The sequence below is a fragment of the Leptinotarsa decemlineata genome, unplaced genomic scaffold (assembly GCF_025532065.1).
Source record: "Leptinotarsa decemlineata unplaced genomic scaffold, Ldec_3_MD MMD2_tig00026282_RagTag_RagTag, whole genome shotgun sequence".
NCBI lineage: Eukaryota > Metazoa > Arthropoda > Insecta > Coleoptera > Chrysomelidae > Leptinotarsa > Leptinotarsa decemlineata.
The window spans coordinates 16,499,250-16,527,249 of NW_027412668.1; the positions used below are offsets into that span (position 1 = coordinate 16,499,250).

The 28,000-nt window shown below is 34.4% G+C and overlaps 1 protein-coding gene across 1 annotated transcript in view; it reads right to left on the reverse strand.

Moving 5' to 3' along the window:
* LOC111504593 (sialin) overlaps nt 1-28,000 on the reverse strand; it is a 63,763-nt gene that overhangs the window by 7,522 nt on the left and 28,241 nt on the right. Inside the window, exons 2-3 of the mRNA XM_023159229.2 lie at nt 25,062-25,164; nt 13,393-14,280 (exon numbers count right to left, since the gene is read on the reverse strand). Of these exons, the coding sequence (XP_023014997.2) occupies nt 13,393-14,280; nt 25,062-25,092 (919 nt within the window). The 5' untranslated portion in view covers nt 25,093-25,164. The remainder of the gene's footprint in view (nt 1-13,392; nt 14,281-25,061; nt 25,165-28,000) is intronic.

A 28,000-nucleotide genomic window follows, 5' to 3' on the forward strand; every position in this document is an offset into this window, starting at 1 on the left:
TCATGTATTAATCTACTGTGCTTCTTGCATGTGTTTACGATACAAATTTTGCACTAATAGAACCGATACATAAAATTAATGTGTTTCACTTAAGACCGAACAAATACTTATATTTCACATATTTGGAAAGCTAGTGTAAATTATACTGATGTGCTTGAGAAACTTGAGAACTATAAATTATTTTTGGTGCGATAAAATAAGTTCATGCACTAATTGTTGTTACCTTATGTAAATAGAAAATTATCTTTTAAAGATTCCACACTGCGAACTTTTATTCCAGGTTATTGACCCATACCTTATCGCTTCCTTTTAAACTTGCAAGATATGAAATGCGAATTTAAACAGTTCGCGAATAAATATAAAAGGTCTGTGTTAAGAATAAGAATGGATGAACAAAAAATAGAGCAATACGTATCAGAAACGGGCAAATACGGTTTGAATTATACTATGAATGAAATTATTTTTTCCACAAATAAATTACTTGGCTGATAGTTATTATGCAATAAAACACTTTTTTCGAAGCGAAGAAGTATAATAGAAATGAAGGCAAGAGACAGAATCGATATTTTAGTTTTGCATTATACCACCAACGATAACTGTAAAACGAATAAGATAATTTTCTCAGTTATGTAACAAACCCATACTTTGATAGACACGTCTACGGCAGTTTCATTTTTATTTCATTAATTATTTATTTATTATATTTTTACCCCCCTCTTTGGTTCTTGAAGTCAAAGACTTCACCAAAATGGAAAAGACATATAGCAGTTTGTATTAATGAACAAATTTGAAAAGTTTCCAATATAATTCATATTCAGACAACTTATTACTTGTTGGAAACATCACAATTTGCAAATAAATTCAATTTCACTTACATACAGAAGCTACATTCATTAATACTACATTAGGGACAACATCGTCTACATCTGTATTACATTAATTACAATTATTAATAATTACAGCAATGATATGTTTTTTGGTAAGTTACGTGGTCATTGTGAAAAGTTGTAAGGAAAAGTATTTTTCTTGTTGAATATCGTGTTATTCTCATTTTTGAGACATGCAGAATCCGGTCTTGATAATCAGAAACATTTATACCTATCGAAAATGTACTAGAAGCAACGCGTAGACTATGAGTCGCAAAACGGTGAAATGGACTGAAATAGTTGAGTATTAGAAGAAATATAGTTGAGTAGCATTATTTAGAGCGCAAATACTGGAGTGATGGAGGAGTAAAGTTATCAAAAATGTTTCATATACAAGTTCTAGATATGAATCATTGGGCTTTTCTGAAATATCCTACGTAAAATCGATTGCTGGCGTGGCGACTCATTCCGTAGCGACGAGTCGCCATGCGCAGGCGACTGTGCGATTATCTTCCCACTGCTTCGGTGTTACGCTATCTCTCTCGCCACCTTGAGCTCAGATACCTATAGTGTATACAGTTGTGTTTATTGCAGTATAAATAACCTGTATTTTACTAAATGAATATTTTTTTTTGATAATCAAAAATAATTTAGAAAGTAAAAGTGAGCAGCCTCCTGAAGGGAAAGCAAAATCATACTACAACACACTATCAAGTCATCAGTAAATTAATTATATTTTTATTTTTATAATTAAGTGTGCATTAATCTGTACATTAAGGTCGCGTATGTTTGGTCTGTTTCAAACGCCAGTAAATGTAAAATCTTGGTGGATTACAATTTACACAATTTTCATAGCATATAATATTTCAAAATTAATCAATAAATAATTTTATTTTTCATTTATAATTAAAAATAAGGCACTAAAACACGTGTTCGAAGAATGAATTTCATGAAGACTGACAAAATTTTATTTGAAAATCGGCTGATAGCGAGTTAAGCATGAGTGTTTTTCTTATTTGTTATTATCAGGAACATCAAAAAATTAATCAATTAATTTTCTGATGATGGTAAAATGTATATCGAAACATTTATTATTGATATTTATATTTTAAGATTTTCAGTAATATATTGCAACTAATAGTTAGGATTGTTGAGTTTACTAGTATATTAAAGCCACATAAATTTTTTACATAATTTTTATAAAAATTACAGTCCACATCAATCATCACAAAGGTCACAAAATATTATTATTGATGTTTCACATCTGCCAGGCGTCCCGTGACGGCTCATAATATTTTTCTTTATATTATTTTAGATTTGACAAGGGTCAAGGTACCTAGATTTTTCCATTTGTTGGTGGACTATGAAATATCTAATGGAATATTTGCATCCCACTCCACAGTCTGTTCCTGATGAAGTGCCCGTCATCGTATCTAAAAAGTGCGCAAATGAACTCGCACCAGTATTTTGCAGACTCTTCAACCTATCTTACAAGAAATGGGGAAGATTGCTCGTGTTCAGCCTATTCCCAAAAAGGACAAGAAAAATCTTCCAAATAACTAGGTATATACCAGTTGCTTTGCTATCAGTGATATCAAAAATCATGGAGAAAGCAATAAATCACCATATCCTTAAATATTTGAAAGGCTCCAACATCTTGAGCGATCATCAATATGGCTTTCAGAAACAAAGATCAACAGGCGACTTTTTATCGTATAAAACACAATAGCAAGAGCTGTACATGTACAAAGAATCCAATACATCGCTTTGCTAACAACAGCACATTTCTCTCGTCATTCCATTTGGATTCCAGGACATCGGCTGCGGATGCACATCTTCACCGGCAGCATGAGGTTGCATACCTCAATGAGGATCTAGAAGTGACTTCGAATTGGGGTGAAAGTAACCAGGTTCAACTCAATGCCACAAAAACCGAGGCATCGATTTTCTCCAAGAAGATAAATGTCTCCGAACCGGATATAATAATGTCAGGTGCGACAATTCCGCTTTCTGCTTCGATAAGTTTGTTGGGGGTTAAAATGGACACCAATTGTCTTGGCAAAATCATGTCGCTGGAATCGCAAGGCTGCTTGTCGAAAGCTTGGAACCCTGTTCCGAACCAGAAAACTGTACACACCCCAGCAACTTTTGATGCTTTATAAAGTTCAGATCAGACCTTCTTTGGAGTATTGTTCTCATGTACTCATGTTATTCAAAGAATGAAAAATATGATCAACGTAAATCCAAAGTAAGTAGATTAACTGATGAAATGCAACTACCATTGTTTCACAAGACTCACACTCAGAGATTTGTTTTCTTTTTTGGTCCAAAACTCTACAATATGCTCCCAGCACCTCTGAAAAATATCAATACTCGTCCCAAATTGAAAAAAAATTAAAATTATACCTCGCTGAAAATGCAACAATATTCAACAATATCTTTTGAATCCCCTAGTACAAATCTGACACAAATTTATATCATACAAAAATTCCAAGGAGTATTCATACATGAAATACCCGCTCTTACTCCTTTCTTTGGTCCATTGCATTTACCTTCTCTCTCCAATATATTATATAACATATAATATGAAAACTTTTTATTTTGTTTTCTATAGTCATAGGGATTCATTTAAATTGGGAGAATAGGCACAATACAAGCATATTCTATGCTTAGGTGTAATTCTCGACTTTTTAATGAATTCAAAATATCACATAAAATAGTTATTCATGTAATCTAATTATTTAACTGAATTTAACTGAATATTTAATTGAATGTTGAGTGAATGAATGAATGAATGAATGTATGGAGCTCTGCCCCCAAACATACCCTGAAGTTGCTGGATTCCATCCAGAAAAGAGTCATCTACCTGATTGGAGACTCGAAAATCACTTGCAACCTTGATAGTCTGGAACATCGAAGAAAGGTTGGAGATTTTGTCTCCCTTCTATAGATTCTTTTACTGGAAGTGTTCAAGTGACTTGGCATATTTCATTCCACCAAGAGCAGTAGGTATCACTGTTTAAGAACCCTTTCATTTGAAGAACTGCTTTTATGTGGAATAAACTTCCTGAGAACGTTTTTCCAAATGTATTTGATCTCCAGCGATTCAAATCCAATGTAAATCGCTACTTTCGCACAGGCACCGCTCTTAGAGCGCCTCAAAGATTTTCCTGTAGTGCATGTGTTTTGTCGTTGAAAAAATTAGGATGAAATGTTACTTACATATTTTTTACGAATATAAATCGTGCTATTTGAATTCGACACAATTTGAAAACTGTTTCATTTGTTTGTAGCTTTAAACTCCTATGTGGATTGAAAATGGAAAGTTTCGATGATGCATATTGTTATTTACCTCTGTGAATTTCTCAATATGATAAAGAGGTCAAACTACCATCATAATGGGAATGGGGAAATTTATTATACTTTTATATATCGGAATTTCGACCCTGAACTCAACGTAAAAGTCGAGTTGAATAAAATATGTTTATTCAATCACCTGAATATGGAGCTCTTGAATTAAATAATTATGACTCTTATGTACTCTTAATTTGTAAAAAAATTGGTCTATTTCAGGATTAATGCCTGTTGCCATGTGGAAAAGTAGAAATTGACCTGAGTAGTACGAAAATTAAATAATTATAATTCAAGTGGCACTACTTTAGTATGTCTGTATGACTATCTAACACCCACATTTAATCTAATGCTAGTGGAAAAACAGAAATGAAATAAAATAAAATGAACTGAGTTGAAACATATCTATCCCATGTCTGAAAGCCTCATCTCATGAGGGCAGAACAAATGTTTTGGCATAAATAACGATTTCGTTGAAATATCAGCTGACATTTTTTTCTGTGGGTATCTAATTGATATGTGTTTTAAGCGATTGTAGATAATTGGGTTGAAAATCAACTTGTTAGCTCTCCGATTCTTATTGTATATCAAAGCGTTGCAACTTTTTTTTTCAATTCCTTCAACAACCCGTTCAATTATATCGTTCCTTTGCCCTCTCGCACAATGCCAAATACTCAGCTGTTATGTGCGTACGCATTTTGTTTTATAGATCGCCAACTGCGTTTCGAAAGACAATCTTCAGCATCCACAAATCCTTCAATTGATTTTCCAGTCTTTTAAAAACGGTTTTTGTAAAACCCTTTATAGTGAAATTCATACAATGAACTGTATTCTGTTTCTGTTTAACTATATTGATGAGTTATAAACCGTAATATAATTCATCTTTTTTTTCGGGTTTAGATGAAACTTTACATAAATACAACTTATACATGAGAATAACATATAAGGTACAATTTACAAAGGTTTTGTATAATTATGGTCATAATATAACGATAAGTATTAAGTAAGTCGGAAAAACTCTTGCTTCCTGAGAGCTACTTTGGCGTTCGCTGCCTATACTGTTGGAGTTGCATGCAGATAATGTACCGTAAGATTGTTTACCTTATATATTTCTGAATAAAAGTCCGCGATAGTACATATCTACCTCTTATGTGGTAGCCACTATATGCAAAATACTGAGCCATAAATACAATTGAATTGGATTCTTTTTTACAATGCACATTTTAGTTTTGCGAATTTCTTCATAGATAACATAATTGGATTCTCGAAGCCATTTATTACTTAGTACAGTTGAAAAATTTTGTTAGTTACTGTTTTTTTATAAAGTCAAAATATAAATTAATAGCTGTTGCCCGCTCTTATATTAACGTACAGCCGAAGCTACTGAACCTAGGAATCTTGAAATATGCAGGTAGGTTCTTTGCACAGCGTAAATAAGCATCAAGAAAGGGAATCAGGAATTTCAACCCCAAGGGCGAAAATGGGTGTTTGAAGATTGAAGTTTTGAGTTAATAAAAAATATTGTAACTATTTGTTTAAAATGGTCTGTCACGAAACTTAATGTGACAAACCATGAAAATGTTCGTGTCTAGTGAAGGTCAAAGTTAAGTAAATGATGAGTTGTCAATTCTTCTGAGAAGTGTGAATTTAGCCGCCCACTGAACTTACTGCCCGGGGCATAGGCCCCGGCTTGCCCCCCCCCTAGATTCGAGCCTAGAAGTTAGATTTGACCGACATTTTACTCGACTGAATTGTCCATTTGTACATTTCAGAATTGAATGCCACCCTTGTTTGAAGATGGAGGTGGCAGTCAAAAACACTGGAAAATCATGTTCAGCTTCAATTATGGGTCGGCAAGACAAGAAATCTTTTCTTGTTAACAACTTCTTGTCTTGAGAAAAAATCAAGGAATTTGAAAAAATCTCGTCTTCACGTTTTCATGGCGTATTATATCTTGTCTTGACTCAAAACATGTCAAGATCTTGAAGTTTCGTGATTACCCGGTCCGATAATTCCCGAACGCAAAATTGATATGCAGTTGCATGCTTCATACCGTTTAGTTAAAAAAAGTTAATGTTACAAAGTGGTAGTCTGTAACGGTTTCGTTATATTTCTGATGCGAGTTTGTGAATATTAGTGATGAAAATTACATTATAATAAAATTATCATGAGTGACAGTGACTCTTTAGTAACTAGTATGTCTGCTAAGTCATTTGGCCCTGATTCTGGCTCAGAATATTTACCAAAAAGCAATAGACAAAAACTTAAGCATTACGGTTTAAGTAAATATGAAATAATCACTGAGATTAGCGCAACTACTAGTGCGAGTGTAAATACTGACAATGACATAGCTGTCTGCGATAGTGGCAGCAAAAGGACTGTGACTTTTTTGAAATTGAGGAGAACATAATAAAAGTGTTTTCTAAAAAATGAAAAATTCTAGGACTTCTGGGTTAAAAAGACACTTGAAAATAAAGCATGGGATGTTATTTGACAAAGAGTTTTCTCAAGGGGTGCCTGATAAGGCAAGTTTCAAGCGTCAAGTGAAAGTGAAAGTAATAGATTGGATGAACCGAAGTCAGAGTAAAGAGAATGTTAGTTGAGATTTAATAGAATAGTGCTGAATTTGTTATTTGAAATAAAATCTAGGATTAGGTTGATATCATTTATTATTTTTAATTTACATTCTTGTAAAACGTTTTAGCAAAAGAAGTGTTCAATAAATTAAAATATGTTATGTTACGTTGAAATATATTATCTTTTTTACAAATAAATACGTTTTAAAGTTTTCATTGTTAGTCAAGATATTTCAAGATTTGTTGTTTTCTTGACAAAATATCTTGGTATTGACATAAAATTTCTTGTCTTGTCTTGAAATTTAAAATTACTTCTTATCTTGAAATCAAGACAAGATCTTGAAATTTTCAAGAACTTGTCGACCCCTAGCTTCAATCAAAAAATTCATAAGCCCTTGCGTTCTCCTGAAATGTTCCTGATAACGGCTCTGTTTTGTTTTTGTTTTGACATCCTGTATAGTACTTTCAACACCCTGTATGTAGCTATTCTGGAAAAACAATTTAAAATTTCGAATTATCCTGTATCTAATCTGAATCAGCTAATTTAGAGAACAATCGCATACAATCGACTTTCGTAAGAGCATATACGATTCCAAATCACAAATACGATTAATCATCAACTATTAGACGTAATTAATCTGCTGAACTACTGGGAATATGATAAAAGACTTAAATTACGAGTTTTCTGATACCAAATTTAAAATTGGAGGCGTTCTTGATAGGCGTTTGTTGCAATTAACGGTTGACGTAAAACTAAAAGCAAATCATAAAGACGTTGATTTTGCAGTCAAGATCACAATTTGAAATTCAACAGACAAAAAGATCCTGAAAATTTAAGCGATAGCTCATTGCATTTTTCTTAAAAACAGCATTTATGAAGATGTGTTAACCTAATATAAATATGTAACTCGGAGAGATCAGATCTTGACCCTCAGTACTCCTTAAGAGTCCAACCACTAGTGTGGACGAAGTGTCATGAAAAATTTAAACGGACTACTGTCAACCATCTCTATAACCGACTGCACGATCCAAGGGAGTATCCAGTAATTTAGTAACTTAGTGTTATTTCTACCAAACATTTTAAAGTTATGCATACCTGAATATGTAGCAAGTATCTACTTGAATGTTCCATCCTGAAAATCGCACGTTGTAGGGTGAAACCTCGTTAATCCTTGAGTTGGACTTTTGTGTTTCGAATTTTGAGGGTTTTGTAGGGGTGCGACAGATAGTTAACAAAAAAATTGAATCTAACAAAAGGGTTTTTACCAGTTCGGACTTCCATTGTTTAAAAAGGTGTCAATATATTTGAAATTTATTGCAGACTAAATAATGAAATGTTAACATTAAAAAATACTGAAAATAATCACACCGAAATATTTGGTTGAGTTAAATTGGAAATAATATAAAAAATGAGCAAAAATAAATTATAAAACATTGTAAGAACACTAATTAATAACATTTTTACTATTAATTTCTGAACATTTTTGTTTGACATCATTTCTGATTTCACTAACTCAGCCTGTATATTTTTAGTAATATTAATAATTTCAACATTTCATCTTGGGGCTCTTCTTATATACCTAATCTAAATAGATTATGTCATAAAGGTTAGTGAAAAACTTCAGTTTTGCTTATTATAATCTTTCAAAGTTGGAGATTACTCAAATATAAAAAAAAAGATTTTTTCTTGACAAATGATATATGCTTATGGCGGCGGTAATTGACGCTAGGTACAAATGTTTACAAATCATTTATGAACAGACATATCTAGTATATGATTTGATATTATTTCACATTACACAAAAAATTGTAAATTAGTAAATTAAGATGGAAAATGAAGGCATTTAGTTTTTACCTTGTTCGATTGATGACCTATTTATTTTGTAGAAATTAATACTGAATATAGAATAAAGAAAATAACTTTGGTCTAATTTCTACCAAGTTTATTATTTGTTACGACTGATTTCGGTTTATTAGACCATTTTCAAATGGTCTTGTCTCTTCTCTGGTCTAAGGGATTTCTATTGTTTCTGTCACCTTCTAAAATTGTATGTAACTATGCAAAATGTCACAAAACAGACGCCCAGATCTGAGTTCTGAGAACTTGAAGTTTTATAATCAAATGTCTCACAAATTATTTGTCAATACCTTGACTATGAGATGATAGCTAGAACTGGAATCTTTGCGACTTGAAATAAATGTATTGATAATATTTTTTCCTCGTCAGAACTGAAGAACTGTTTTTCGACGCACATTTTACGAAACAAGTTAGCATCATCAGGATATGACCATAACTAATGGTTTGCTAACCGAATTCGTTCGGTAGCGCTCTAGTTACATGATGTGGGAAAGGTGACTGCAACGGTTAACAACTGTTCCAGATGATATTTTTCAGTAGATAATTTTATAAGACTATGTCTCAACCTCGAGATTCGTGCAAGACACTTAACTATCACAAAATGTTCACAGTTATAATATTCTAATTTTTTATACTGACAGACTATCCCACAGCACAAAAGTATTCCATGGAACAAAACTATCAGTACAAAGGTCAAAAGGTTACCTAAAATCCGGCCTTATTATAGTTCAAACCAGCACTTCAATGATATTTTTAATGATTTATGTTGTTATACAAGTTTTTAATTAATTTTAAGATAATAACAAATATAGAATATAAGAATATAAAAATATGCGTATATACAGGGTGTAACATAAGTACGTTAAAATATTCAAGTGACGTATTCCTGAGACAATTTTAAGAAAAAAAGTCTATATGAACTTGTGTCCGAAAATGCTTTGTTTCGGAGATACGGGGTGTTGAAATTGAATTTTTTTGTTGGCTTTTTGAAAATGGCTCTTGCAAAGAATAAGTTATTTGCACGAAATTCGGTACCCGGGGTTTTTTTACGTGGGAAATCATAATTTCGTATTAGTTTTCATGTAACATCTAGAGGGCGCTGCGTTCGCTGTCATTATTTATTTCGAATTGCCCTAACTTTTTTGACAGTAAACTTTTGGCACTTTTCATGAAAAAACCTAATTTCCACACCTTTTCCAGGTAAAAAAGGTACACCTCCTCAACAACACTGGAGGTGATCGTTTTCGAGATATTTATAATTTTCTTTATCGATGCATATTACTTTATAGCCAAATTTGATTTCAATAATTTTTGTTACTCTCCGCTTGCAAATTAAGTTAATTAAATCGAGTAGGCTATGAAAGTTTGTAAAAATAGAAGTTCGCTGTCACATTTTTAACTATCAATTGACAAATTCACAGTTCGGAGTAAGTGATTTTTTGGTACCATGCCCAACTTTAAGAATGCTTAAATGGCTGATATGGTTTTTGCATACGGTTTGGATGACGGAAATTCAAGCGAGGTCAGACGCATCTATCAGGAAATGTATCGCCAGAAAAGGTATTCTTGTGCAGCGACATTTGCGAACCTTTTCCGGCGATTTTCCGAAGATTTTCCGAATATGGAAGCTTTGAAACAAATTCTGCAGTAGGACGGCCACGGACTACAAGAACTATAGAATTGGAGAAGGCGGTTCTCGAAGAAATTAGTGAACATCCAAAGTACAAGAAAAACTAGTGAAAGTTTAAATGTAAGTCGCATGACAATTTACAGAATTTAAAAGGAACAGCAATTACATACTTACCATATTCAGCGTGTCCAGGCATTAACGCTACGTGATTTCCAACCACGTATCGAATTTGCTCAATGGCTTCAAAGAAAAGTCGAAGAACATCCGCAAAGTTTATCGAAAATCCTCTTTACAGATGAGGCTTATTTTTCAAGAAATGGTATCATGAACTTCCATAACAACCACATCTGGGCGGAAAATAACCCACATGCGATAGCGCAAACTCATTTCCAAGACAGATTCTCTTTTGATATATGAGTAGGCATAATTGGGGATTATTTAATTGGGTCCTAATTTCTCCCCTTACGTTTGAATGGAGATGCTTACCTACATTTTTTGGAACACGAGCTTTCCCAACCTATGGAAGATGTTTCCATTGGTCTCCGAAATCACTCTTGGTTTATGCACGATGGAGCTCCTGCCCATTTTAGTGTGATGGCAAGAAATTTTTTAGACGTAGCATATCCCCAACGATGGATAGGAAGAGGAGACACTGAGCATTGGCCCCCAAGGTCACCGGACCTCAATCTCGTAAATTTTTTCTTTTGGGGACACCTAAAATCACTAGTTTATGCTAGCCCCATTGGAAACGAGAAAATGTTGAAAGATCGCATGATAGCTTGCTGCGAAACGATAAGAAACACGCCGGGCATTTTTCAACGTGTGCACAGCAGAACTTGTCTTACTGTTGGGGGTCGTCACTTTGGACAGTTGTTGTAATAGTTGTTTCGTTCAATTATATGGTTATTTTCCTAATAAATAACAGTACTTCTTCGAATTGTTTTTTTTTACAAACTCCGAAATGTAACACTTTCTAATTGAATTGAATAATTAAACCTGCCAATTTTTTTAATTTGGATTGAATAGGCAATTCGATAATGCTCAGTTTACAAGAAGTCTGTACGGGTATACTGCGTATTAAGTTTGATGAAAATAACTAAAATTGAAAAAACTTATGACAGAAACCTACCATGTTTTGAAAAATTTCAACAATCAGTATTTCGAAACCGAATCATTCTTCGTTGAACATTTTATAGAAAAAAGTTGTTTATTTTGACCAGGTCCACCACATACTTAGTTTTTGTAATGTTCTCAGCAATTTCACTTAGCGCCTTAGGAGCTAAGTAATATACATCGATATAGAAAATTGTAAATATCTCGAAAACGATCACCTTCAGCGTTGTTGAGGTAGTGTACCTTTTTTACTTGGAAAAGGTGTGTGAAATGGGTTTTTCATGAAAAGTACCAAAAGTTTACTGTCAAAGAAGATAGGGCAATTTGAAATAAATAATGACAGCGTACACAGCACCCTCTATATGTTACATGAAAATTAATACGAAATTATGATTTCCCACGTCAAAAAAACCCTGGTACCGAATTTCGTGCAAATAACTTATTTTTTACAAGAGTTATTTTCAAAAAGCGAACAAAAAAATTCAATTTCAAGACCCCGTATCTCCGAAACGAAGCATTTTCGGACACAAGTTCATATAAACTTTTTTTTAATTATCTCAGGAATACGTCACTTGATTATTTTAACGCACTTATGTTACACCCTGTATTCAGGGTGGCCCACCACATTCGCCTCGGTATTTCTACGCTAAATGAAGAGAGTTAGTGGAAAACTCTTAGCACATTCATATGTGCTAAAGTTATATTTTTTCTTATGGAACACCCTATATTTTTTATATTTTTAGATACTATAGACAAAATAAAGGTGACTTGCTATTATAGTTCCCATACTTAAAACTGACCGTTTCTGAGAAATTTTGAGAAATTCAAAAATACAGACCAGAATTTAAAAATTGTGTTCATCCTGTATCGTGTAACGAGCTGCTCGTGATTAAATGTACTGCTTAGCTCAAAGGTTAAAGGTAACTACCACTGGCGAAAAAAATTGCCTCAGATTTGGACACACGTTTAATTAAATAACTCCTTGAAGTTGAATGCAACACTATTTTAGGGTTCCCTATACCTATCTCTTCTGATTTTTACACAAAAGGCGTTTTTATATTTTACTTATGAGTAACTTTTTCATCTTAAAAATGGAACACCCTGTATTGTAATGAAAAGCTTAGAAAGCATTTTAAAAACCTTTTCATTAAAGAATACGTAGATTCGCTAAAAGCACAAGTTGCAAAGGTTGCCCCTTTTGAGCATGTCATAATGCACCTCTCCGGAATATTAATCATTATTCCGACTCCTACCCCGGAGTATGCTTGGAGTTGTTTCCTGGCTATGTCTGCAGGTGGCGCAGTGAACATCCCACCGAATCAATTGCAGAGAGATTAGCTGGGTTAATTGTTGTTTTTCCGTTGGGTATCTGCCACACGTCTGCATAAGAGGAAAGGGACAACCTTTAGAATGTCATAATGCACCTCTCCGGAATCTTACTTCGTCAATGAGAATTATTGTTTTTTCTGTACAAAAAGTGTGCCTTGATCTGAAGATTGGAACCTCTGACGTAAAATTTATGTATTGAAAACACGAAAACACGTTTTCCTCCCGCCATATCTAGAGTACTTTATCTAAGTGTATGTTTTGTTAACCAGATCAGCATCATCGCTGATGGATATTGGAGATGGATGATCTGACAACTCAAGAAGAAGTACGTACTCTAGTTCTGGCGTTTGTGAAAATTTTTCCCATTGGTAGTAAAATGTATATTACACAAGACGTAATTAGATGTACGTGTATGGTTGTTACATTAAAACTCAGTACAGATGAGGTATGGAGGAGCAAAACTAGATATTGCGACATGGCCACACTATGAAGAAATACTCTTTTATTGAGAAGGATTACCTTTACAAGATTGGTGGAGCCTCATTTCACAATATTTACCAGGACCTCTTTTTACAAATAAAGTTATCTTAATATCATCTAGGCGAATATTGAAGAATGGAGGCTACCGATCTCAGCCTAAACTACTGTTAAAGGAAATCAATAACTTACCTAGATATGGAAGACTGGACAGTAAACCATTTTTCTTAATATTGAAATGAAGTACATCTTTCATATAAGTAGGCAGCTGATTCACCACCGTGAAATATCCAAAAACTGAGCAGCCATGAGTAATGATTATAGCCCAAACTGGAAAACTAGTCATCAATTTCATCCATGGTACAGTATCAGGCTTGATGCTCTTTCCCCCTTCTCCTTCCGCAATCTTCGTTTCTATTTCCATTCTTTCCTCCATCGATATCCTCGGGTGTTGCGCGGGGGAATCGGCAATCAGTAGAAACCACAGAATAGACCAAGCTATGCCGACGGCCCCGGTAACGTAGAACACACTAGCCCATCCAACCGAGCTGATTAAAAATCCGCATACTGGCAAAGTTAAGGCCGCTCCCAAACTGCTAGCCATCATGTTGGCTATGAACTTTGATCTCTCCATAGGAGGAATCCATTTTGCAGCCATGGGCGGCATCGCGGGCCACGTGGCTCCTAGGAAGAATCCTACCAGAACCCTCAAGGTAATAACAACGTAATAGTGCATGTAGCATGCTGCCGGAGTCAGGACGGTGAGTATGCTGGCCGCCAGCATACCACCCCCGAAGATCCGTCTCGCTCCGACAATTTCAGCCATCCGGCCTCCAGGTAATTCGGTGAGGACGTAGCCCCAGAAGAAACTTCCTAGGATGTCGTTTTTCTGACCAGCATCCCAGTCGAAGCGGGTGCTTTCTTGAAGGGCAACTTTCGTCAAGTTCGATGTGGCGTTCTTCGGGCTTGAATCGATCACCATGTCTACTATGGCTATGGTTAAGTTGACTCGAAGCATGTAGTTGAACATGAATCCGAGGATGACCATTATATTTAACACTTGGCGACATGTTAGAAAATCTGGAACAAAAAATTTTAGAATTTATGACTTGGTATTTCGAAATTTCTTTTTCTTGAATTGAATAGGGTATATTTTTGGGTGAAATTATTTTTGGTACTCGATTTCTTTTTCTTAAAATTATCAAATACAGAGAGCTGCTAAATTGAGGGAAAATTCATTATTTCGTAAGCAATACCTTTTGCAAAAATCGTGGTGACTTAACAAAATTTGAATGCCCAAGAAAGTCCATTCTTATTTCTCGAGAATAAAAAATAAAAATACCTTCCAATCAACCTTTCACTTGGCCCCTATTATGTAAAAAACTCAAAACACAAGCACTACAGGAAAATCCTTAAGGCCCTGTGAGAGCGGTGCCTTTGCAAAAGTAGTGATTCACGTTGGATTTGAATGGCTGGAAAAACGTTCTCAGGAATTTTACTCTACATAAACGCAGTTCTTGAACTAAAAGGGTTCTTAAACGATGAAGTTCGAGGTGTATTGCGTTGAACTTCAAAACGATGAGTAGCCACAGTCCGTCGCGTATTTCTGATATATACCGCTCTTAGTGGAATCAAATGTGCCAAGTCACTTGAGCACTTCCCGTGAAAGTATCTATAAAAGAGAGACAAATATCCAACCTTTCTTCGAGGTTCCAGACTATCAAGGTTGCAAATTATGTTCGCCTCTTCAATCAGGCGGATGGCTCTTTTCTGGATGGAATCCAGCAGCTTCAGGGTATGCTCAGGTGCGGAGCTCCATACGAGAGAACAATACTCCAAAGATTTTAGGGTGAATTGTTTTCAATATGAACTAGTTCATAAGTTTTCTCAAAGATTTCATGTCTTGATTCTTCTCATTGATATAAATAAAAAAAACTATCTCGTATCTTTGAAGTAAGTTTCGTGCAATGTCGTTATGTGAAATATTTGAGAATACCAAGCCTGCACCCAGCACTGGTTACATAATATCAATGCCATGCCGTCTCCAGAGCAGAGCAACCAGAGCAACTGGCCAGGACGCAATTCGAGGTGACAAAATTGTTTTATCAGACAATTATTTTCTAATGATTGTATCATGGAAGGTTTGATTATTCACGGAGTATATCCCGAGCGCACCAAGTTTCATTCGTTAAAATATCTGGAAATTCATAATTTTCGAAATTTTGTGGAGTGTATGATAATTTAATGAAAACTCGAAACCTCGAAAACTCAAAGATTTTATTTTAAATGATTATACTCGAAAGCATTTCTTCGAAAGCAATATTTTTAAAATTATTATGCAATTGCTCGTATTTTGATCGATTCAACAGTACTGTTGAAGACCGCATTTACACGCCATTTCAACAATTTCTAACAATCAATGTTTACAGGAATGAAAATTTCCTTGATGACCAGAAAGTGATTTTTTTAATGATAATTCAATAAAAAGAAGGAACGCCTGGGATAAAATGAGACATCGATGCCTGCCTAACTTTATACTAAAAAGACAAATAGTGGATGAAATTAGACAGGATCAAATTTGAGTGGATCAAATATTTTTCATTAAGTAGAACCTAAGCAAGAAATGCCTAAATGAAAACTGCCTAACATATGCAAACAAGTTTCGCTTGTTTCGTTACTTGAATTTTCTATTGTTTTATGACAAATATGACATAACTAAAATAAATTGATGGATGTAGCCGTTACTACGTGGTAGGAGATCATAATGAATTTTATTTTCTTTTAATGTTTTCTATCGATGTTCGGGTTTTATCTCCGTAACCAAGCAATTGTTGAACTGTTATTTTATGCATTTCCGTTAATCTAACCATTTGTCAGACTTGAAGTTAACGAACTTTAAACTTAACTTTAAATACTGACAACTAATGTTGTAACATACAAAACAAGTTGACAAGGCGTTTCAAACCAACATTGCCACGGAAACTATTTACAGTATTTTGAAGGATACCATATAAAAAGAACATTAGGCAAGTCAAAATCTACATCAACCATTCTATATACAAGAAATATTGCCAACCACGCGCGCAGCAGTTATGCCGTCAGATATTTTGAGGGTCCACAGTTCGATTTCAGTAAATGGACTAGGTTTGTTTTTTGATTCATTTCATAAACTGTTTTCGAAAAAGTGCGAACGGTCAGATTCTTAACCTTACGAACTCTCCACTTCACTACTGAGGCACTCAAAACAGTTGCCCAGTTGATAAAAAACTGTTTTGCAATAGTTTTCTTGCTATACTTAAACGTGCGATTGCTTTGAACTGTTAAAAAAATACCATGAAGTGTATCAAAACAAACCTATTTTCTAAATGAAAGTGGACTGTGAACTTTCAAAAACATCTGACGTTACCACTACATATGACGTTATCACGGGTATTAACTACTTCAATTGATTTGGATTTATCTTTATCATTGAATCCATTGATTTGAAATGATGGATTTAACAATTACTCTATTTTCGATTTATTGACGAGTCGTCTTGAATTTTGAACTTTCATTTCATATATAAGTAACCACTGAAATGTTGTAGGGTCAGTACTATTGGCGTAAAGTTATCCACAGATTTCTGGCCACACATGCCGACGTGGAGGAAAATAAAAATCTGTGGTTGGGATACAAAATTATTAGCACCCGTACTAATATCTGTGGCTGGAAATACCTATTCACTATAGGTTGAACATGAAATTATTGAGACTATTTGGTGTTTAACATTTTTATAGAGTCTTGAGTAGATTGAGGCGTTGATAATCCTTTTCTCATCAACAATACAGATTAAGGGAAAAATAAAATTGAAAATATTAGACTTACTTTCCAATACCCCATATAGAAATGATATCCGATGATGTGCGTCCATCAAAATCACACAACTTCCATAGTTTCTTGAGAAGATTAACTTGGTGATAACAGTTTTCTTGTTATCTAAACAGATTTCGAAAAAGAAATTGTTGAAACAATCAGACTCATTTTTTGAGATTCCTTGTATTCATGAAAATCACACAACTCTTATAGAATTTTGAATAGATCAACACAGTGAAAACCGTTTTTTTGTTACCCATACGGAATTCGGGAATAAAATTGTTGAAACGATCAAACTAACTTTTTCAACCCCTTGTAGAATTGAAACCAGATGATGTGCGTGCATGAAAATCGCATAAGTCTTATGGAATCTTGGGTAGATTGACGTAGTGATAACAATTTTCTTGTCACCCGAAGAGATTTCGAAAACAAAAATGTTGAAACAATCAGACTCATTTTTTGAGATTCCTTGTAGAATTGGAATCAGAAGATGTGCGTTCATGAAAACAACATAACTGTTATAGAATCTTGGGTAGATCGATATAGTGAAAACCGTTTTCTTGTCACCCATACAGATTTCCAGGAAAAAATATTCGAACAATCAGACTCACTTTTTAAAACACCTTGTAGAATTGGAACTAGAAGATGTGCGTTCATGAAAATTACACAACTGTTATAGAATCTTAGGTAGATCTATATAGCGGAAACTGTTTTCATGTCACCCATACAGTTTTCGAGAAAAAAATTGTTGCAACAATCAGACTCATTTTTTGAGATTCCTTGTAGAATTAGAACCAGAAGATGTGCGTTCATGAAAATTACACAACTGTTATAGAATCTTGATTAGATCGATATAGTGAAAACTGTTTTCTTGTCACCCATACAGATTTCGAGAAAAAAATTGTTGCAACAATCAGACACATTTTTTGAGATTCCTTGTAGAATTGGAACCAGAAGATGTGCGTTCATGAAAATTACACAACTATTATAGAATCTTGGGTGGATCGATATAGTAAACACTGTTTTTTTGTCACCCATACAGATTTCAATGAAAAAATTGTTGCAACAAACAGACTCATTTTTTGAGATTCCTCGTAGAATTGGATACAGAAGATGTGCGTCCATGAAAATTACACAACTGTTATAGAATCTTGGGTAGATCGATGCAGTGGAAACCGTTTTCATGTCACACATCTTCTGATTCCAGTTCTACAAGGAACCTCAAAAAATGAGTCTGATTGTTGCATAATTTTTTTTATCGAAATCTTCATGGGTGACAAGAAAACATTTTTCACTATATCGATCTACCCAAGATTCTATAACAGTTGTGTAATTTTCATGAACGCACATCTTCTAGTTCCAATTCTACAAGGTGTTTTAAAAAGTGAGTCTGATTGTTTCAATATTTTTTCCTGGAAATCTGTATTGGAGACAAAAAAACGGTTTACACTATATCAATCTAACTAAGATTCTATAACAGTTGTGTAATTTTCATGAACGCACATCTTCTAGTTCCAATTCTACAAGGTGTTTTAAAAAGTGAGTCTGATTGTTTCAATATTTTTTCCTGGAAATCTGTATGGGTGACAAGAAAACGGCTCACACTATATCGATCTACCCAAGATTCTATAACAGTTATGTAGTTTTCATGAACGCACATCTTCTGGTTCCAGTTCTACAAGGAATCTCAGCAAATGAGTCTGATTGTTGCAACAATTTTTTTCTCGAAATCTGTATGGGTGACAAGAAAACAGTTTTCACTATATAGATCTTCCCAAGATTCTATAACAGTTATGTGATTTTCATGAACGCACATCTTCTAGTTCCAATTCTACAAGGTGTTTTAAAAAGTGAGTCTGATTGTTTCAATATTTTTTCCTGGAAATCTGTATGGGTGACAAGAAAACAGTTTACACTATATCGATCTTACTAATATTCTATAACAGTTGTGTTATTTTCATGAACGCACATCTTCTAATTCCAATTCTACAAGGTGTTTTAAAAAGTTAGTCTGATTGTTTCAATATTTTTTCCTGGAAATCTGTATTGGAGACAAAAAAACGGTTTACACTATATCAGTCTAACTAAGATTCTAAAACAGTTGTGTAATTTTCATGAACGCACATCTTCTAGTTCTAATTCTACAAGGTGTTTTAAAAAGTGAGTCTGATTGTTTCAATATTTTTTCCTGGAAATCTGTATGGGTGACAGGAAAACGGTTTACACTATATCGATCTTACTAAGATTCTATAACAGTTGTGTAATTTTCATGAACGCACATCTTCTAGTTCCAATTCTACAAGGTGTTTTAAAAAGTGAGTCTGATTGTTTCAATATTTTTTCCTGGAAATCTGTATGGGTGACAAGAAAACAGTTTTCACTATATCGATCTACCCAAGATTCTATAACAGTTAAGTGATTTTCATGAACACACATCTTCTGGTTCCAATTTTACAAGGAATCTCAAAAAATGAGTCTGATTGTTGCAACAATTTTTTTCTCGAAATCTGTATGGGTGACAAGAAAACGGTTTTCACTATATCGATCTACCCAAGATTCTATAACTGTTGTGTTATTTTCATGAACGCACATCATTTGGTTCCAATTCTACAAGGTGCTTTAAAAAGTGAGTCTGATTGTTGCAACAATTTTATTCTCGAAATCTGTATGGGTGACAAGAAAACGGTTTTCATTATATCGATCTACCCAAGATACTATAACAGTTATGTAGTTTTCATGAACGCACATCTTCTGGTTCCAATTCTACAAGGAATCTCAAAAAATGAGTCTGATTGTTTCAACATTTTTGTTTTCGAAATCTCTTCGGGTGACAAGAAAATTTTTATCACTACGTCAATCTACCCAAGATTCCATAAGACTTATGCGATTTTTATGCACGCACATCATCTGGTTTCAACTCTACAAGGGGTTGAAAAAATTAGTTTGATCGTTTCAACAATTTTATTCTCGAATTCCGTATGGGTAACATAAAAACGGTTTTCACTGTGTTGATCTATTCAAAATTCTATAAGAGTTGTGTGATTTTCATGAATACAAGGAATCTAAAAAAATGAGACTGATTGTTTCAACAATTTCTTTCTCGAAATCTGTTTAGATAACAAGAAAACTGTTATCACCAAGTTAATCTTCTCAAGAAACTATGGAAGTTGTGTGATTTTGAGGGACGCACATCATCGGATATCATTTCTATATGGGGTATTGGAAAGTAAGTCTAATATTTTCAATTTTATTTGTCCCCTAATCTGTATTGTTGATGAGAAAAGGATTATTAACGCCTCAATCTACTCAAGACTCTTTAGAAATGTTAAACACCAAATAGTCTTAATAATTTCACGTTCAACCTATAGTGAATAGGTATTTTCAGCCACAGATATTAGTACGGGTGCTAATAATTTTGTATCCCAACCACAGATTTTTATTTTCCTCTACGTCGGCATGTGTGGCCAGAAATCTGTGGATAACTTCACGCCAATGTCAGTACTCTATAATTGTTCAGAATCGAAATATTACGCCAAACATTTATATAAAGCTATAGAAGATCTTTATTATTTTTTATAGTACACCCGTTTTAATAACCATTCCTGATATTTTGAATGCAGTAAAGACAAACCTAGAGGGGTGAAACTGAGAACAGTTCCCCAACCATCGTTTATAGGCGTGTTATCAATGTAAACCATATTCCTCTTTCCACCCGTCATTAGTGGCATTTCGACCCGTTTGAATTGTTCAGATACTACCGATTATTTGAAGTAAAGGGTGAGAAAGGTAAGAAACTTCAGTTTACTGCGGGAATCTCTAACTGAGATCTATACTCGGAGCAAATAATGAATATTAATATTCACATCGACCCAACAAATATTTTGAATCCCCTACAAGGTAAATTTGAGGCACTGAAGGACCTCTTCTTTTTTCATCCATTTCGTGATATAAGGACTCTTCCAATCGTTACGTTTACCTGTAGTTAAATGCCTAAAGAAAGACTCAAATAGTCCCCCTATTCTGACTCCTGATTAGGCGTGAGTTTTTACCTCATCGATAATGGATCTCTGCTATATCCATAACTAATGGGTTCAAAAGGTTCCTCTGTTAACCGGCTTTCGTTTCCTTGCAAGCAACAATCGTGTAAAGTCGAAACTAGGGCGAACGAAGAATGTACGGTTCCTAGTACATGTCAGACTATACGAAATTAACACCAATAACTCCAGGTTGGCATGGAACCAACTCTCACTAGTGCAAAAACAGTGCTGGTCGCATCAAAAGCCACTGTCAGAGAAGTGCCGGACTGATTGGCATCAACAGAACCCTGGTACGAGTTCGACAGAAGTACATTAACTATCCCATTAACGCGGAAAAGTAGAGATAGGGCATGGGGCGAGTTCGTTAGAAAACAAGAAGAAACTCCATGCGTTCTCGAGAAAACGCTTACATATTACCAGTGACTTGAAGATGAAGAGGCTCGATTGGACAGCCAAGGACCCAAAGTTTCAACGAGGAAACGCTGGATGTATACGGATTTTTTGACCGTGGTCTGCACGTTTGTATGCCTCACGAATCGTCTACTACTACGGTAGACATTGTTAAAGGCAAAGGTCGAAGGGCTCGAGTTTTTCTCAACGCAGGAACGGTAATTTTGGAGTTTGCCTCCGGTGTTATATCGTAATTGACGGGCGTTGCTTCGTTTCTCTTGATTGGATTATATGCATTAGGACAGGTTGCATGATTTTACTAATCTGTTTAAAAACATCTGTTTAAAATCTGTTTTTCCGTTAATCAGCTGTCTCCCCCATATGAACGACAACTCTCACAAGTTGAGAAACTTGTGCGAGTTAAGGACTAACGAGGTCTTACCTTTCAACGTGTGATTCCTAACACGGTTGCAGAATCATCCCCGCTTCAACCAGATACATTCTCTCGAGAAAAATATCTGGTCGACGCGGGAATCGAACCCACGATCTTCCGATCGTGAGTCGGGCGCACTACCACCGCGGCCAATTCCACAACTAATGCTCATTACATGTTCCTTTCTATCAAAATTATTCCTGTGTTTCGTAGTTTCTATTGTCTCTCTATATATTCTTGGACAGTAATTCTGTCGAGTATTTGTGTATCTTCAAATGAGATAACGTGAGTGCTTTCTTTGAGAGTATGTTAGGCTACAGCTGATTTGACGGTTTGCTTGGGGCGACAATTTCTCTTGTGGTCAAAGAGACGGGTATACTTATACTTTTTTTCGTGGTTCCGAAGTAGACCGGTGTACCTCGGGTGTTGCTCAAGGCTCTCTGAGAAAAATACCTTTGACAGAGTTATCTTCGGCCGTGAAAGGTTACACTCTTTGATCAGACGCTGGATGGTTATAAGGAATCCGGAAAAACATGAGAATCTGTCTCAAACTATAGAGGAGATGGAAAGGCGACTAAGAAGAGAAGGGACGTAGTACAAACAAGTGACCGACAATGTCAAAAGACCAGTCCCTAATGATCTTCCCAGATGGTTTCTGTAGAATCAAGCAGAATAGTTACTTGAGAAGGCAGCCATGATACGACTATGGTGAAACTAATAAGGCAATCGAGCGAACGAACGGCATCGTAGAGTACGTGACGTCACATAAATGCGCGCCACAGTCAGGTATACTGAGAAACGAACGCAAAAAATTGGAATTTGTTTGAATTAGTTCGCGAAATAGTTCGAGTTAGTGGAAAGTTATGACTACATCACAAGTATAGGTAATGCTAATAGAACTTGAACGTTATACGTGTGACAACATTTTCTCCCGTCGCCGTCGCATCGCATCTGTTCATCTATTTGAACGTGATCGTCTCAAAAACTACCTACCTACTAATAGAATTTTCACACGGTTAGAGTGATTCAAGAGGAAGCTTTATGTGTATATTTCATTAATGTGTAAATTGGTTGAAATATTGATATATTATCCTTGCGAAGTCGGGACAGTATAAAAACTGTCGCGAGATTTACCTGTGTAGAAATAAAAAGTACAATATTATGTAACTTGATCTTGACATGAACAATTCTAAAAATATTTTCTTAATAAGTAAATCTCGTGACAAACTTTAATATCAAATAAATTGTGTTATGTAATAAATAGATGGATTTGATTCAATTTTAGGTTCATTTTCTTCTTTTTAGAGCTTGCAAACAAAAACTTGTACTCAAAAATGTTTCTTATTATTAATTAATCTATTCCAGAAACGTGAATGTACAAAGTGTGCCAAATTGGATACTTTCAAAGAAAAACTTCTATTTTCAAACTAGATAGATGAAAACTGATGGCTGTGTTTGAAAGTTAAATTTAATGACAAACTTTATGGTGAAAACCGCATATCGATTTCTATCATCGTTTCTGATTTACAGCATGTTTTTAGAAAATGTACATTTTCGTCCAAAAATTCAAATGTCAAAAATTTCTTGTTTCTATGAAAATATTTCCAAAGCACTTTTTACGGAGAATTAATTCAATGGTGTAAAAAACTTATTTTTTCAAATGAGATATCAATAGTTATTGATGGAAAACTATTTTTTTAATGAGACACCGTGTATATTCCTGCATATTTCAATAGAGCTTAAAATTACCTTTCCAAAAATGTAGAGTCATCTTTGAAATACAGAGTTTTTAGGTTTTTTCATGTAAACTTTGAAAAGTACACTACTATAGCAATACCTACTAGAAATAATTATTCTTGAAGTTTTCACCTTGCACTCAACTGAATTATTAGGAAAATCTTGAAATGAGAAAAATCGATAGTTTGATCCTAGAAAATTTTACTACTTATTTATACTAGATAGACATTTTCAATGTAATTATTTTTGTTTGGTTTTACGTCGTTTGTCATCTCTCAAATGTTTTATTCAAAATAAAAACTAGATCAATGATTTGTATTTTGAATTCCTTCACCATTTTACTTCCTAACTATGCCTGTCATTCCTCAACTTTTTTGACAAATCACTTTATCAAGATATGTTGATGTCACATTCAACTTTTTGAATTCAATTTTTGTTATATTTTATAAATGAAAATTGAACAAGAAGTAGGTATCAGAAACATATTTTGGTTTACTGTGAAATGAAGTTGAATTGTTACTCTCATCCACAAATATGTTGTACTTTTTCAAACAATGTTTAGTGATAATTAAAACATCCTGTTTCAAAAAGTGATAGATAGGTTTTCATTCATTAATCATTGCATAGTAAATGCTCATATGATTTGTTTGAGTTTTCGCTACAATATATTGCAATTATTTGCACAATTCCAGTAAATTATTATTTATTTGAATTTTTGACTGATGGTTTGGTGTTAATTGGTACAATTTTTAAAAATTCGCGATAATAGTTATATAATTTTCTAACACAATAATGCTTTGAATATTTGGACAAATTTTTATGTGATTCCGTAAAAAATTGAAGCAAGGTCTAGTACAATATTATTTGAAAAATCACTACAGTTTTTAATGAAAACCTATTACTATTCAGAGTTACCAGTAACACAAGGTAATGGAAATTTTCAAAACAAAATATATCGAATGGTGGACTACTTTGGTAAAAAAGTATGTACACAATGTTAGTACATAATATTACAAATTGGAGTCGTTCCTATATGTGATAAATTTGTAACAAAAATGTTTACAATTGTAGAAATGTTCGCAACTGTTTTTTTTTCGTGATATCAAATCTAATCAAGAACTCGAAAATTGCTCAAAAATAGCACGCTCCTGGCAATCTGCCTTGCTGAATGTTGAATTGCATTCGACCAACATTTCTTTTCAAGTGACCTGGTATAGAAAATGCGTTTCTCACGAGCATTTCATCTCTTTTATTTTTACTAATCCGCTCTGATGTATATCTGACTTCGGCTCCGAGGATTATTTTTAGATTCTCGTGCGTCTCTGCCTACGTAAAACCTGTTCGCACATAATGCGATACGTAGCATGTGAAAGAAAAAGTTGAAATGCCGAAGGAAAAAACTACTCTCTTACCTGACCATTTTCGCTTAGTTCCAGATGCCATTCCACAGGTAGCCGTAAATATCAGACTCTCCTTTGCCAACTTGGCGCCTCCGTTGTTTTTTTCTTCGTATTACTGCAACAAGTATTGGTAGTTAATAACTGGTTTAATACCTATTTGCAAAAGAAATGTTATATTTCTGCGATCGCGTCTAGAGCTGCAGATACGGATTGGAAGAAGAAGTCACTTCGTAATATGAGCATGTCGTGGAAAGTTGTTAAAACTATTATATCCACCAGTAAGCTGTGTATCACAAACCCGCCCATCACGGTAGTATTTTCACTGTTATCCTCTACAGACGGAAACCAGGACCCTCTTATCTTCGATAATTTAAATCATTCGAATAAATATCCCTTCGGAATACATTCGAATATTTCATACATAAAATGTGGAAATCTTCCAAAGAAAGTAAGAAAATTTGGGTTATTACAGCAAATGCAAGTTTGAACAAAATAAAGTTGAGTTCAATTCATGAGTTTTTCAAATTCACTTCGAAAAGTATTCAAATTGATGTTTCAAATGTTGGGTTTTAATTTTTAAAGGGATTTGTTTCTAATTCACATATTGGCAACAGCGCCTAGAATTTATACGTACCTAGAAATTCTACTTTAAAAAAGGAAAATTATCTTTATAAATCAACAATCAAGGCAAAATATAAATTATAGTTCAATACCACCCACCTCCACAAGCCACATAAAAAACAGTTGTTTTGTTATTTATTTATATAGAGGAAGATAGGTTAGGTGCACAAAATATCATATGTCACAGAATGTCTCGGAGCTCGGAACATAAGTAAACAGAACAGCACGCCTCTGAAATATGTCATCTTTGTTTGTCTCATACAGGTAACAGATTCATTGTCCTTTATTAGCTATAACCGATGTTGCCAAATGATGAAATAGAAACGAATCCCTTTAAATGTTGAATGTATTATTTCATTCCTCTTTTTTAAGTATTCAAATCATTTTTTAAAGAAAAAGGTTGAAATGATAAGTTTTAAATGCGTTGTTTTAGAGCTCTTTTATGAAAACTACTTGATTTTCGTCAGGAGGAACATCCTCATTAATTTCGAAATAAAATCTTCACAAAGATGTGTAGATCATGCAAAGAAGTATATTTCAGACACAAACTGGGAAAAAAGTCCTCTCGAAACAACTACTTTCATATAAACCTTGAATTACACTTTCGAAACAATTACTTTTACATGAACATTGAATTATACAAAAATATTTTTTCCTATTCAGTTTAAATAATATTCCTATGGCTGGGATCGAATCAAATAAGCGAATGAATGTCATCACGTACTGTCATCCATGACATGAGTAAATTTAACTCATTCGTGACATGAAGTCGTAATTTTATGAATGAATTGAGTGCTTCATAGGAGTTCCGTGGTGGCCGTGGTAGTGGACGGACGTGCTGATAACGTCCATCTACAAAGAAGGTACGCGGATGCCATGTGCTATCGTGGGGCTCCATTTTGTGTTGTGTTGTATTAAAATTGAAATGTGGAGTGTCTAAAAAAGTGATGAATAAGTGGCCCCCTTTATTCACGCCGGTATCCAGGCCGGGGTGGTTTGGATAACCACGTAAAGGGGGCTATATATGTGAAAAATTATCAAAAGGTCTCCCAAGTAGGAGGCGACTTCAAAAAATCAAATTGTTTTTATGTAAAAAAAAACTAGTGTTTTATTATAAAAAGTTGGAAAAAAAATGGGTGGCAGCATTGCTTTGTGCAAGACCGCTTCGCCCCTCGACGAAGCTCCTGTTAACCAACAGGAGGAGCATTGGTCATATGCGCCTGAAGATAGGAAGCAACGACCATCTAAAATAGAGAGAGAGAGAGAGTGCTTTTTCTTGTAACGTTATCCAGATTGGTGTTGATGAGGCAATAAGACAAGTGCCTCATTCTGAAACATCGAATGTCCACCATTGAGGATGAAGTTGTTCCATGAAATCATATATAAGTGAAAGTTTGTCTCGTTCATACAGTGCATTTCTTTAATGTCGCTCCCCCCTTTTATTTTTTGAACGGGTCAACTCAAAAAATTTAAATGTGGGATAATGAAATTGATGCATGAATATTTTATTTTGAATAAATTGATGGATTTGTAACAAATAAAAGTGGTAAAAAACTTAGAAAATTTCAATTCTCTTTTCTTCACTTCATTTTGAAGAGGAATCTGGAAAAAAAATTAAATGAAAAGGGGGGTTTTGTGACACATCTTTTTGAAGCTTCTGACAAATGATTCACAACCCTATAATATAATGTCAATATCTTCAACTACTACAAAATGGCAGAAATATTAATAATTGCCTGAATACATTGACATTTAACTACATAATATGAGGTAATAAGCTTGAAGTCAGTTCAGAATATGCTCGAAATGGTTGCCTTGAACTTCTTGACATATGAACAGCCTATCCGATATTTCACGCCGAACATTTTCCACAATATGGTTTCCCAATATTCCTGCCCATACATTAATTTTTTCTGGGTATGTGTTTCCCGGAAAACGTGAGGGTTGGTGTCACTCCAATAACGGCAATTTTGTGTGTGAACATTGCCGTATAAAAAAAAATTACATTAGTCACTAATGTAATTTCCCGGAAAACGTGAGGGTTGGTGTCACTCCAATAACGGCAATTTTGTGTGTGAACATTGCCGTATAAAAAAAAAATTACATTAGTCACTAAAACAAATATTGTGGAGATAGGTAGGATGCCTTGCAATGGTTTCCGTCATGATTTCACAGAATTCTGTTCTTCCATAAGGGTCATCTTCAGTTGATTGGTGTACCATTTCAATTTTGTATGGATGATATCCATTCCTCTTCAAAAGTCTCCACACAGTAGAAGGAGACACCTCACAAACATTCGCGACGGAATGAGTAGACTGTTCAGGATTTAC